Here is a 15,618-nt window from a genome sequence, read left to right on the forward strand (position 1 = left end):
GACCTTTCTCTAAGCAGCAGCTTTTGAGCCTCTCCTTATCAGGGGCTTCTCGGTGGACTGGTAATTAATTTTATCAGCTCTCTTTAGGGCACGTAGGACTGTTCTGTGGGACAGGAAATTCTAAAGTGAGACTGGCTTCATATTCTTGTTTAGTGCCGGCTAAACAAGCGCAAAACCTATTCAGCTGATGTTGAAAAGAGGTGTGTACTGTCCCTTTAAAATACTAATGGCTACATTATACTGCAAACGTATTCCTAGATTAACCCACTGAGGGGATTGTCTATAAACGGGCTGAAGAGACACCCTGAAATGTCTATATAAATATATTAAATACTAACACACCTATCCCTATCCTTCATAAAGTAGGAATAAATACCATTTTTATATGCTGAAATCCAGCTGCAAAACAGCTCTTCTCTTTCTGCATCATTTGAAATCCTGGCAGGGGAGGAGGGACTAAAACATTGATGTTACAAATTGTAACAACTTCCCCACAGCTTACAGACAGCATGCAGGAACTACATAACCCACAATGCATTGCACTGGGATGTTCCTTTACTTATTGGCATCACGTGTGCAGCAGGGGATTGTGGGATTGGGAGGAGGCAGGCTGAAGGCAGGATAGTCGACTATTACCCCAAAGAGTTGGGAAAAACCTGAAAACTATGCATCCATGCTTAGGGTGGCAGCTGTAAGAAGATGGCCTTTGGGTGCCTATGTATAAATAATAATACCTAAAGTAACTTTTCCTAGCCCATTATGGGGCAAGCCAGGGGAGGGGGCAGCCATAGCCCCAAATAACCTCTCTATCCTGAGTGTATTCCTAGATTCCCTCTCCAGAGAGGAAGTAATGCCAGTCAGGTGTACAAGGAAATATGCTCCCCCAAGAAAGTGAAATATTTTACTTGGTCCCCCCCCATTTTATGTTATCTCCTTGGTCATACACTTACCTGTCGCTTCCACCATCCCTTCCAGAATCACCACGATCTCAAACTCTTCTTTCTCCAGCTGATCCTTAGAGATTTCCCAGAAGGGACTCTGCTCATTGAACTCATGGCAGATAATGAGCGGAGAAACCAGGAACAGCCGGTCATCGCCGGTATCGAAACCCACGTTGATGTCCGTCTGATTAAGTGGGATAAACTCTCCCTCTTTTGTCTGCTTGGACTTGATCAGTTTGGCTCGGATAGAAGCTTCTACTATATGTGAGTTCCTCAGGTCTCCCACCCTGAACATCAGGCACAGCTTCCCATCTCTCACGGAAATCACTGCCTGGTTGGAGAACATAAGGGTTTCGGCCCGTTTCTTTGGCTGGGAGATCTTGACAAACATGCAGCCTACCATGAAAGCATTGACGATGGAGCCCAGGATGGCCTGGACCAACAAGAGGACAATGCCCTCCGGACACTTGTCTGTAATGACTCTGTAGCCATAGCCAATCGTTGTCTCCGTCTCAATGGAGAACAGAAAAGCAGATACAAATCCGTTCAACTTGTCCACACAGGGCGTCCAGCTGGAATCCTCAATGTGGTCCAGATCTCCCCGGATGTAGGCGATAAGCCACCAAATAAACCCAAAGAAAATCCAAGTAATGGTGTAGACCATTGTAAATACCAGCAAGTTAAACCTCCACTTGAGGTCCACCAAGGTGGTAAATATGTCCGTGAAGTACCTGTACGTTTCGCGCACGTTGCCGTGGTGGACGTTGCATTTACCGTCTTTTTCCACGTATCTTTGTCTTCTCCTTTTCGGTGGTTCTGCCATAACCACAGTCCGATTGGTAACCACCACCGGGCCGCCCTGGACATGTTTGGGAATCTTGTTAATTCTGTTCTCAACGTCCTGATTCATAAATTTGCAGGAATTCATGTTGACTTCGGAGTGCATGGTGCCTGCTTAGTCCTGACCTGCAAATAGAGAAGAACCTTAGACTGTGGTAACTGGTCAAGATCTAGTTTATATGAATCTCAAGAGACATACATACATTGTATTCCTAAAGCATAGCCTGGCTTAGACTGAGACTCAAAGTCCTAGATCATGATTTCATTCCAACTTGCAGCGCAGCAGTAAAGTGTGCCTGAGTCTGAGCTTTCAGAAGGAGCCAGCGCTACACATTAGAACTGCTTTCAGCTAACCTATTGTTTCTCCTACTCCCATGTAACTGGAGGAGTCCCAAGCCGGACTTGGATTTCTTACTATTGAGTGCTATTCTGATACCTACTGGGAGCTGCTATCTTGCTCCCTTCCCATTGTTCTGCTGATTGGCTGCTGGGGGTGGGGGGGGGGATATCACTCCAACTTGCAGCGCAGCAGTAAAGTGTGCCTGAGTCTGAGCTTTCAGAAGGAGCCAGCGCTACACATTAGAACTGCTTTCAGCTAACCTATTGTTTCTCCTACTCCCATGTAACTGGAGGAGTCCCAAGCCGGACTTGGATTTCTTACTATTGAGAAAACTAAAAGCCATATAAAACCCGCTGTAAGGTGAGCTTTTCCTGAACAAAGATCAGGCCGGTTATTAGCCCAGCTCACAGCCGATATTGTTTGCCCCATTCCCTTGGAACTGGAACTCGAGCTGAAGTTTATTAATACCTCTGTAATTGGTGCCTTCTTTGTGTTGCTGATTGATTGGTGCATTATGGGAGAATTAGGCACGAGCTGTCTGGCTGGATATAGGCACCCGCATTAAACAATCACCGTTGCGAATAGTTGGCTGCGGGGAGCGGGCGGCCGTGTGTGCCAGGATTCTTTAAACCCATTAGATCCTGACGTGTTTGTACATGTTCATTGTCTGTAATATATTATCCTGCAGGGTAACGAGTGTCAGCAGAGTGCAGAGCCTACTGGGAATTAAAGGGCCATTGTTGACTTATGCTTAGTACAGGGGCAAACCTATACCTCAGTGACTGCTAATATCCTTATCATTTACAGTAGGGGGTACATTATCCCTTATAATACATGAGTGATACTCAGGGTTCCCTGTATAACTCAGCCTGCAGCCTTGTGCCTTTATATGGGCACAGAACCCCTCAGTGACTGCTAATATCCTTATCATTTACAGTAGGGGGTACATTATCCCTTATAATACATGAGTGATACTCAGAGTTCCCTGTATAACTCAGCCTGCAGCCTTGTGCCTTTATATGGGGGGCACAGAACCCCTCAGTGACTGCTAATATCCTTATCGTTTACAGTAGGGGGTACATTATCCCTTATAATACATGAGTGATACTCAGAGTTCCCTGTATAACTCAGCCTGCAGCCTTGTGCCTTTATATGGGGGGCACAGAACCCCTCAGTGACTGCTAATATCCTTATCGTTTACAGTAGGGGGTACATTATCCCTTATAATACATGAGTGATACTCAGAGTTCCCTGTATAACTCAGCCTGCAGCCTTGTGCCTTTATATGGTCACAGAACCCCTCAGTGACTGCTAATATCCTTATCGTTTACAGTAGGGGGTACATTATCCCTTATAATACATGAGTGATACTCAGAGTTCCCTGTATAACTCAGCCTGCAGCCTTGTGCCTTTATATGGGCACAGAACCCCTCAGTGACTGCTAATATCCTTATCATTTACAGTAGGGGGTACATTATCCCTTATAATACATGAGTGATACTCAGAGTTCCCTGTATAACTCAGCCTGCAGCCTTGTGCCTTTATATGGGCACAGAACCCCTCAGTGACTGCTAATATCCTTATCATTTACAGTAGGGGGTACATTATCCCTTATAATACATGAGTGATACTCAGAGTTCCCTGTATAACTCAGCCTGCAGCCTTGTGCCTTTATATGGGCACAGAACCCCTCAGTGACTGCTAATATCCTTATCATTTACAGTAGGGGGTACATTATCCCTTATAATACATGAGTGATACTCAGAGCTCTCTGACCTGAATAGCTTGGTATTGGGTACATTACAGATACAATCACTTCTGTCTGACAAATCACTTGAAGCGTCTCCTATTTCATCACTTAATGAGAGTTGCTATTGGTCCAGCCGTGCCGCTCCTGTATCAGCTGGCGCTACCAGATGTTTTTTCGAGCAGTCAGTTCCAATTAGTGGCAGCGAGTGAGCAGCGGCGCCTCCATTCCCAACGTATAGGAATCCCCCACCCAGGACCCAGGAGCAGAGCTGTTACAAATGAATGCAGCCGACAGCCTCTCCCGAGTGCGAGGGGGAACCCCGTAGCCGAGACACAATCCATTAGGATCAAACGCCGCCTCCCTGACAGCACGAGCACCGAGACAGGGAACTTTCTGTCAGTTACAGGGGTATCATATGGCTTGATGGGCCGACTCACTACTGACTGGGGCAACCATAAAAGCTGGATAAAAGGAGAAATGGCACAGGTTACATAGCAGATAACAGATAAGCTCTGTAGACTACAATGGTATTTTATCTGTTATCTGCTATGTGCCTGTGCCATTTCTCCTTTTATCCAGCTTTTATGGTTGCCCCCGGGGCTACACAGCGGGGTATTTATATAAACTATAGTAGGGTTTCTGTAGCAAACACCCCAGCTGTACCAGTGCAGGAATGGCTGCCCCCGGGGCTACACAGCGGGATATTTATATAAACTATAGTAGGGTTTCTGTAGCAAACACCCCAGCTGTACCAGTGCAGGAATGGCTGCCCCCGGGGCTACACAGCAGGGTATTTATATAAACTATAGTAGGGTTTCTGTAGCAAACACCCCCAGCTGTACCAGTGCAGGAATGGCTGCCCCCGGGGCTACACAGCGGGGTATTTATATAAACTATAGTAGGGTTTCTGTAGCAAACACCCCAGCTGTACCAGTGCAGGAATGGCTGCCCCCGGGGCTACACAGCGGGGTATTTATATAAACTATAGTAGGGTTTCTGTAGCAAACACCCCAGCTGTAGCAGTGCAGGAATGGCTGCCCCCGGGGCTACACAGCAGGGTATTTATATAAACTATAGTAGGGTTTCTGTAGCAAACACCCCAGCTGTACCAGTGCAGGAATGGCTGCCCCCGGGGCTACACAGCGGGGTATTTATATAAACTATAGTAGGGTTTCTGTAGCAAACACCCCAGCTGTACCAGTGCAGGAATGGCTGCCCCCGGGGCTACACAGCGGGGTATTTATATAAACTATAGTAGGGTTTCTGTAGCAAACACCCCAGCTGTAGCAGTGCAGGAATGGCTGCCCCCGGGGCTACACAGCAGGGTATTTATATAAACTATAGTAGGGTTTCTGTAGCAAACACCCCAGCTGTACCAGTGCAGGAATGGCTGCCCCCGGGGCTACACAGCGGGGTATTTATATAAACTATAGTAGGGTTTCTGTAGCAAACACCCCAGCTGTACCAGTGCAGGAATGGCTGCCCCCGGGGCTACACAGCGGGGTATTTATATAAACTATAGTAGGGTTTCTGTAGCAAACACCCCAGCTGTACCAGTGCAGGAATGGCTGCCCCCGGGGCTACACAGCGGGGTATTTATATAAACTATAGTAGGGTTTCTGTAGCAAACACCCCAGCTGTACCAGTGCAGGAACGGCTGCCCCCGGGGCTACACAGCGGGGTATTTATATAAACTATAGTAGGGTTTCTGTAGCAAACACCCCAGCTGTACCAGTGCAGGAACGGCTGCCCCGGGGCTACACAGCGGGGTATTTATATAAACTATAGTAGGGTTTCTGTAGCAAACACCCCAGCTGTACCAGTGCAGGAATGGCTGCCCCCGGGGCTACACAGCGGGGTATTTATATAAACTATAGTAGGGTTTCTGTAGCAAACACCCCAGCTGTACCAGTGCAGGAATGGCTGCCCCCGGGGCTACACAGCGGGGTATTTATATAAACTATAGTAGGGTTTCTGTAGCAAACACCCCAGCTGTACCAGTGCAGGAATGGCTACCCCCGGGGCTACACAGCGGGGTATTTATATAAACTATAGTAGGGTTTCTGTAGCAAACACCCCAGCTGTACCAGTGCAGGAATGGCTGCCCCCGGGGCTACACAGCGGGGTATTTATATAAACTATAGTAGGGTTTCTGTAGCAAACACCCCAGCTGTACCAGTGCAGGAATGGCTGCCCCCGGGGCTACACAGCGGGGTATTTATATAAACTATAGTAGGGCTTCTGTAGCAAACACCCCAGCTGTACCAGTACAGGAATGGCTGCCCCCGGGGCTACACAGCGGGGTATTTATATAAACTATAGTAGGGTTTCTGTAGCAAACACCCCAGCTGTACCAGTGCAGGAATGGCTGCCCCCGGGGCTACACAGCGGGGTATTTATATAAACTATAGTAGGGTTTCTGTAGCAAACACCCCATTGTATTCAAATTACATTGGTACATTTTTATTTTGGTGTTACTGTTCCTTTAAAGCACTGCAAGCTGTAATGGCATAAACACAAACTTCACAGATCTTCTAAAGGGGATACAAATCCCATATTCCACTCAAAAACCCATCGGTACCACTGAAAATCCACCAATATAAATCGTGTTAGTTGCCCTTTAAAAATATCCGCAGCTTTTGTTTTTACAAATGTAGATAAAATGTACAAATCGCTATGTATGTTATTGGCCGCGTCGGTTTCCCTCGCCCCTTATGTACGTATGTATATATATACTCAGTGGGACGGCAGGGTTCTGATGCCTCTGTACAACCTGCCCCCCCCCCCCCCCCCGGTCCCTCTCTGCTCTCTACACATGAATTATTCAACATGGAGGCATCGGCGCAGGGATTTTATCACTGATTAATGATTTATTTTCTTTTTGAATGTAAAGTGCTTAAACAGAGGGAAGGTTTGTATATCTCTGGTTCAACCCATTGGCCGTGGGTGGAAGGGAGTGCCCCCCTCTGCCCCCCAATCCATTCCATTGGCTTATGTAGGGCCCCACTCAGTATTATCCATACTCCACTGGCCAAGGATCCGTAATGTATAATGTATAAGCACATATTGTATGTATTAACGTACATGCACTTAATAACAATGTAACTTCATATAATTGGCCACCTCACCCCTTTAATGTTAGACCCATATGCTAATGGAGCTAATTAAATTAAGACACTGTAGTCAATTAATTCTCTCTCTATATTACAATGACTCCCCGAAATCCCTTCCCACCAAAAAAAAAAATCACAAGTGGGAAATATATGGTGTTACGTGTGCCCCTGTCCTTATAGTTAGACTCACCAATGGTTATTAGCCCATTCTGCCACTAGGTGGAGCTTTAAGCAAATCAAACATCAGAGTGAGAGCTTCCTGCTAGAATCCTCAGAAAACAGCATTGCTGCAAAGACTTCAGCAGACCTTTTGGCTTTCCCTTCTAGATAAGCAACCATATACTTTAGGGGAAAGAGCACTGTATTTATCTGTTATGTGTTTTGGGGCATTATACATGGAATTGGCATATATATATCTGCTGTTTGTTCTGGGGCTATTATACAAGAAATGAACACTATATTTATACTACTATATGTTCTGGGGTATGGAGGCTACTGTCTATGGTGTCAATTTGGGGCCCTGTCTATGGGGGCACTATCTATGGGGGGTACTGTCTATGGGGGGGCACTTTCTATGGGGGGGCCCTATGTATGGGGGCCCTGTCTATGGGGGGTACTGTCTTTGGGGCCCTGTCTATGGGGGGTACTGTCTATGGGGCACTTTATATGGGTGGTACTGTCTTTGGGACACTTTCTATGGGGGGTACTGTCTTTGGGACACTTTCTATGGGGGGTACTGTCTAGGGGGGCACTGTGTAAGGGGGTACTGTTTATGGGGGCACTGTGTATGGGGGTACTGTCTGTGGGGGCACTATGTATGGGGATACTGTGTATTGGGGGGCAAAACTGGTACATAGTTTTAACTCACTTCTCTCTATATTTGTATTTTATACGTAGGAGTTGCCATATTGTTTTCCTTAGGTAGTACAGTATGAGGGTATAGCACATTTGTGTCTGATCCCGCCATTTCTACTATATAAAAGGAGTATTTTTTGTAAATGGGGGTGTGGTAATTGGGGCGTGGCCACAAAAGTGGGCATGGTCAAAAAATTTCGCCGCGTTGCGTGCGCCAAATCTTTTTGTCCCTCTTTTCATTTTTCAAATGTTGGCAGGTATGGGAATTGGCACTGTATTTATCATGCCATATGTTCTGGGGTATTATCTATAGAATAACTCTGTATTTATAGAATAACTCTAAGGGTGTATGAAATTGGCACAGTATTTACCTTGTTATGTGTCCTGGACATTATATACAGAATTGGCCCTGGGATATTATGGAGATATTGGTGCAGTAAATGTCTTTAATTAGCCCCAAAACAAACAAATAACCCCCCTGCAATGCCGATAGATGACATGAACTATATCTGTGACTTGTGGCCCTAAATCCAAAATGATAGCAAATCCCACGTTCCCCTGTGCTGCATTGCTCAATATCACACATTGATTTCAGCCACAGATAATAACTTTTTATATTTGATGAAACTGTCTCTTTAATAATTCCCCCCGCTGGGGCAGAACGGGAATGAGATGTTGCTATGAGGAGGAGATGGGATGTTGATATATTCTCTCCATAGTTCATTTACTTCTCACTCTCATTTCCACTTGGGCAGGAAACCTTCATCCATCTCTCCCTCTGCGTCGCACGTGCGGCCTCAGCTTTCCTATAAATCACCTGTAATTCTGTGTGGGGAATAAAATCCAAATGTACTCATTCCCCCGGCCCCCAACAGCTTGTCATTTCCAATGCTGGGCCCCTGTTACAGAATGCTCTGTTATACAGATAGCTAGAATCTCAGCCATAAAGCAGGGCAGGACTGCTGCTTACAATGGGGGATCAGATAGGTTCTGTGCCACTGTGACAGAATGCTCTGTTATACAGATAGCTAGAATCTCAGCCATAAAGCAGGGCAGGACTGCTGCTTACAATGGGGGGGGGGGGGGGGGGGGATAGGATCTGTGCCCCTTTTACAGAATGCTCTGTTATACAGATAGCTAGAATCTCAGCCATAAAGCAGGGCAGGACTGCTGCTTACAATGGGGGGATCAGATAGGATCTGTGCCACTGTGACAGAATGCTCTGTTATACAGATAGCTAGAATCTCAGCCATAAAGCAGGGCAGGACTGCTGCTTACAATGGGGGAATCAGATAGGATCTGTGCCACTGTGACAGAATGCTCTGTTATACAGATAGCTAGAATCTCAGCCATAAAGCAGGGCAGGACTGCTGCTTACAATGGGGGGGATCAGATAGGATCTGTGCCACTGTGACAGAATGCTCTGTTATACAGATAGTTAGAATCTCAGCCATAAAGCAGGGCAGGACTGCTGCTTACAATGGGGGATCAGATAGGATCTGTGCCACTGTGACAGAATGCTCTGTTATACAGATAGCTAGAATCTCAGCCATAAAGCAGGGCAGGACTGCTGCTTACAATGGGGGGGATCAGATAGGATCTGTGCCACTGTGACAGAATGCTCTGTTATACAGATAGCTAGAATCTCAGCCATAAAGCAGGGCAGGACTGCTGCTTACAATGGGGGGGATCAGATAGGATCTGTGCCACTGTGACAGAATGCTCTGTTATACAGATAGCTAGAATCTCAGCCATAAAGCAGGGCAGGACTGCTGCTTACAATGGGGGGGATCAGATAGGATCTGTGCCACTGTGACAGAATGCTCTGTTATACAGATAGCTAGAATCTCAGCCATAAAGCAGGGCAGGACTGCTGCTTACAATGGGGGGGATCAGATAGGATCTGTGCCACTGTGACAGAATGCTCTGTTATACAGATAGCTAGAATCTCAGCCATAAAGCAGGGCAGGACTGCTGCTTACAATGGGGGGATCAGATAGGATCTGTGCCACTGTGACAGAATGCTCTGTTATACAGATAGCTAGAATCTCAGCCATAAAGCAGGGCAGGACTGCTGCTTACAATGGGGGGGATCAGATAGGATCTGTGCCACTGTGACAGAATGCTCTGTTATACAGATAGCTAGAATCTCAGCCATAAAGCATGGCAGGACTGCTGCTGAAATTTTGTTAAACCCATTTTTCGTATAAAGTGGAGCCAGGGCAATTGCTGCAGCTCTCAGCTTTCCCCCAAGTCAGCGCTGCCCTTTTAGACCTAAATAATTGCAAGCCTTTATGCGCAAACCAATCTCCTGATTAACCTCTGCAGTGCCAGCAGCAAGCTTGCACGTAATGATAGAGGGAACGCTGCACGCTGGGGCTAATAACTATAACAATAGCTGCCATGTCGGGGGCATAATGGCTCTTTGGTACAACACTCACATAAAGTTTGCATTAAACTGAATAACAGATGTAATATTTATTAATGCTAATGTATGGTCGCCATGGCTACCAGCCCCGGCAACAGTCACATGAATATTTAAGGTGTCACCAAAATAAATAATAATATGAAAGTGCATTCCCCTCACTTACTTTGTCTTTAGAGTAACTACTATCTATCAATATTTTTTTGTCTGTCTGTCTATCTATTCATCTATCAATATTTGTATCATCTACCTATCCATCTATCTATCTATATATCTATCTATCTATCTTTCTATCATCTACCTATCCATCTATCTATCTATATATCTATCTATCTATCTATCTTTCTATCATCTACCTATCCATCTATCTATCTATATATCTATCTATCTATCTTTCTATCATCTACCTATCCATCTATCTATCTATCTATCTATCTATCTATCTATCATCTATCTATCATATATCTATCTATCTATCTATCTATCTATCTTTCTATCATCTATCTATCTATCTATCATCTTTCTATAATCTATCTATCATCTATCTATCTATCTATCTATCTATCATCTATCTATCATCTATCTATCTATCTATCTTTCTATCATCTATCTATCATCTATCTATTTTTCTATCATCTATCTATCTATCTATCTATCTTTCTATAATCTATCTATCATCTATCTATCTATCTATCTTTCTATCATCTATCTATCTATCATCTATCTATCATCTATCTTTCTATCTATCTATCTATCTATCTTTCTATCATCTATCTATCTATCATCTATCTATCTATCATCTATCTTTCTATCTATCTATCTATCTATCTATCATCTATCTATCTATCTATCTATCTATTATCTATCTATCTATCATCTATCTATCATCTATCTATCTATATCTATCTATCTATCATCTACCTATCCATCTATCTATCTATCTATCTATCTATCATCTATCTATCTTTCTATCTATCTTTCTATCATCTATCTTTCTATCATCTATCTATCTATCTATCTATCATCTATCTATCTATCATCTATCTATCTATCTATCTATCATCTATCTATCTATCTATCTATCTATCATCTATCTATCTATCTATCTTTCTTTCTATCATCTATCTATCTATCATCTATCTATCTATCATCTATCTATCTATCTATCTATCTATCTTTCTATCATCTATTTATCTATCATCTATCTATCTATCATCTATCTTTCTATCTATCTATCTATCTATCTATCTATCATCTATCTATTATCTATCTATCATCTATCTATCATCTATCTATCATCTATCTATCTATATCTATCTATCTATCATCTACCTATCCATCTATCTATCTATCTATCATCTATCTATCTTTCTATCATCTATCTTTCTATCATCTATCTATCTATCTATCTATCTATCTATCTATCTATCTATCTATCTATCATCTATCTATCATCTATCTATCTATCTATCTATCTATCTATCTATCTATCTATCTATCATCTATCTATCTATCTATCTATCTATCTATCTATCATCTATCATCTATCTATCTATCTATCTATCTATCTCTATCTGTGATAGTTCCAGTAAGTTCCCAGTACCTATGAATGTACCCAGTCCTTACAGTATATTAGATGTTGTTTTCTATCTACAAATTTAGAGTTCCCATTGAAGACATTGACACGGGTGCCGGCCGTCTGTTACACTGGGGATCATGTCAGCCTTATATTTAATATTGAGGGATTTCACACACTTTAATGACAGACTGACTGGGAATCCAGATGGACCTGCCACGGACACTCCCCCGACCTACAGATTCGGGTCCATGCTGTTCAGAGTGGGTCAGAGTGGGTCAGATTGGGTCAGAGTGGGTCAGAGTGGGTCAGAGTGGGTCAGAGTGGGTCAGAGTGGGTCAGAGTGGGTCAGAGTGGGTCAGAGTGGATCAGTGTTTGGAGCTAATCACAGGCATATGCAATAAAAGAACAAACAGTTCATCCCCGACAAACTGCTTATTGGCTAAAAACTTGAAAAAAAAAATCAAAAAATTCAAGTTTGACTTTGCCTCAGACAACTCCCATTGACTTTTATAGAAACTGAAAGCTTTTAGATGGTGAATTTTTAATTTTTTCCAAGAAATACCAGACATTTAAGTTTTTGAACCATAACTCCAATTTGAGTTTTCTTAGCACAAAAAAAATCAAATCCTGAACAAAACCCAAACTTGAACGCTGATAAATCTCCCCCTAGGTGCGACAGATACTTAGGGTTACAGTATCTAGTAGAATTAAGTCTAAAACAACAGGACTTCTCTGAGTTTTTCTTGAAAACGTTTCACCACTCATCCGAGTGGCTTCTTCAGTTCAAATGACTGGTAGGGAATTCCCCGGTATTTAAACTCTTGATGGTAGTACAGACACAGACATCCAATCACAATGGTTCCGCCGGGGTAAGGATGCCAAAGCGGCATTGTATGTCAACACACAATGCCCCTTTGACACCCTTACCCCGGCGGTTTCACAACAGTTCACACTTCCAGTCATGTACTTTGAAGGATTAACCCCTTCATCAATGAGAATCTTGGTACCATTGTGATTGGATCATACCTTCTTACACCTGTTGGTTTCAGCTAACACCTAACTGAACAAGTTCAATGGAACCATTGTGATTGGATGTCTGTGGCTGTACTACCATCAAGAGTTTAAATACCTACCAGTCATTTGAACTGAAGAAGCCACTCGGATGAGTGGTGAAAATTTTTCAAGAAAAAACTCAAGTCCAGTTGTTTTAGACTTAATTCTACTAGATACTGTATATCATGGCCTGGATGAATGAGAATCTTCATAGACATAGTTAGGGTTAGTTAGTAAGCAGCTTTTGGCTCCACCAAGGAGTGTCCGGGGAGTAGGGAAGAAGTGTCAGGGTTAGATAAGAATTGTCTTGGTTCTATTTGGAAGGAAATTCCCGAAAGCCCATTGTTCTTATGTTGCTACACATATGTGAGTGTATAGATTGGTAAGTATAGGCTGTGGGTGCTGGGTTTACTTGGATGGGTTGAACTTGATGGACTCTGGTCTTTTTTCAATCCTATGTAACTATGTAACTATGGTTAGAACCACCGGCACGCTTCTTTGTGAGACTTATAGTTGCACAACACCCTGGCCTACACCATTTGCGAGCTCTCACCCTTAAGAGAAATAGTCTCATCCGGGAGCACCAATTTCCCATACGCTTACAATATAAAGAGAATAACATTAAGAGCTGCTCTGCGGGTCAGATTAATGGCCCATGAGAGTGAACATTTCAGCAACGCGGGCGCCCGATCCATATTAAACACAGCAGTTCATCGGCGCCAGTGTCTCTTTTTATAAAGAGAATAAAATGGTTGAAGAGTCGTGCTTTACTGGCTTATGAGATATATAAATATAACTATTGCCCAGGTCAGTCGTGCCAGTGGTTCCTTGAAGGAATAAAACTATTCCATAGGGCAGAATAAGGCAACTGAGCAATGTGGGAGATATTTATATAAAGGAGATATAGCACGTTCAGTAGGGCTGCTGTATGAACAGCACCAATGGCGGCTAAATAGGGAATGAAAGCAGTTTGACCCAAACTTCCAGAAGGTAACTGCCTGTGTTTTATTCCCAGCACGGTTTCCCACAAAACCCCTTATTGGGGCAGAACAGTCCTATTGGGTTTATTTAATGGTTAAATGATTCCCTTTTCTCTGTAATAATAAAACAGTACCTGTACTTGATCCCAACTAAGATATAATTACCCCTTATTGGGGGCAGAACAGCCCTATTGGGTTTATTTAATGGTTAAATGATTCCCTTTTCTCTGTAATAATAAAACAGTACCTGTACTTGATCCCAACTAAGATATAATTACCCCTTATTGGGGCAGAACAGTCCTATTGGGTTTATTTAATGGTTAAATGATTCCCTTTTCTCTGTAATAATAAACAGTACCTGTACTTGATCCCAACTAAGATATAATTACCCCTTATTGGGGGCAGAACAGCCCTATTGGGTTTATTTAATGGTTAAATGATTCCCTTTTCTCTGTAATAATAAAACAGTACCTGTACTTGATCCCAACTAAGATATAATTACCCCTTATTGGGGGCAGAACAGCCCTATTGGGTTTATTTAATGGTTAAATGATTCCCTTTTCTCTGTAATAATAAAACAGTACCTGTACTTGATCCCAACTAAGATATAATTACCCCTTATTGGGGCAGAACAGCCCTATTGGGTTTATTTAATGGTTAAATGATTCCCTTTTCTCTGTAATAATAAAACAGTACCTGTACTTGATCCCAACTAAGATATAATTACCCCTTATTGGGGGCAGAACAGCCCTATTGGGTTTATTTCATGGTTAAATGATTCCCTTTTCTCTGTAATAATAAAACAGTACCTGTACTTGATCCCAACTAAGATATAATTACCCCTTATTGGGGGCAGAACAGTAGTTTAAATAATTTTATTAGCAGACTTAAGGTAGGAGATCCGAATTCCAGAAAGACCCCTTATCCGGAAAACCCTAGGTCCTGAGCATTCTGGATAACGGGTCCCATACCTGTATATGAAACTTGGATAGTGACTCTATTAGGAAAATAATCCAGAAAAAATGACAGAAATGAAACTCAAGTTATTTTTGCTTTATTTCTCATCTCTCGCAGCCCCCCTCTCATCCACACAAACAGCCCCTTCCCTATTTGCACAGGGGGTGATTTATCAATGCCAAGACCTGTACTGGCTTTCCCATCCCCAGAGCAGAGCACACTAATAGTCGCAATCCGGCAGCCCCAGGTGTAGTGGCGCATACTGGTATGTGGGTGATCCTGTATATATATAATTCATTTCAGTGCAGTCAGCCCCTATTGATACATCTATAATGAAGATTCTATGTGCCGAATACTTATACGTAATATGTAGGACATAACTGCCCGTAGCGTAACCTGAATCCCCTGCCCATATCTGCTGCCTGACCCATATTATACCCATTTATACGTTTCAACGCCATTTCTGGGAATATATATTTGATGGTGGACGTTGATCTTCCCTACCCCAAAAGAGAAGCACACCCCCCCCCCCCGGCCCAGCGAGGAACTGATCCCAAGAGGGACCCGTCAGTGGGGACAGAGGAGTTGACAGATTGCTGCAATTTCTCACCCTGGGAACAGTAATAACGATAATGAAAGCCCATGTTCCCCGGGGGGAGGCTATTTGCATTGGGGCTGCAGGGGTTATAGGAATAATGATCTGAGCAGCAGGGGAGAATAACAGTCATTTGTAGAGGCTGGAGGTGCAGCTATCGATAAATTACGGGGAGACGGCCCCCACATCC

At 43.4% G+C, this 15,618-nt stretch overlaps 1 protein-coding gene across 2 annotated transcripts in view; it reads right to left on the reverse strand.

Annotated features, from left to right (window-relative positions):
* The window catches only part of kcnj9 (potassium inwardly rectifying channel subfamily J member 9), a 72,722-nt gene that overhangs the window by 3,104 nt on the left and 54,000 nt on the right, over positions 1 to 15,618 (reverse strand). For both annotated transcript variants that reach the window (NM_001103084.1, XM_031904770.1), the window contains 1 exon segment: positions 951 to 1,907. In NM_001103084.1, the coding sequence (NP_001096554.1) occupies positions 951 to 1,851 (901 nt within the window). In that variant the 5' untranslated portion in view covers positions 1,852 to 1,907.

This window comes from Xenopus tropicalis, chromosome 7, assembly GCF_000004195.4.
Source record: "Xenopus tropicalis strain Nigerian chromosome 7, UCB_Xtro_10.0, whole genome shotgun sequence".
Taxonomy (NCBI): Eukaryota; Metazoa; Chordata; class Amphibia; order Anura; family Pipidae; genus Xenopus; species Xenopus tropicalis.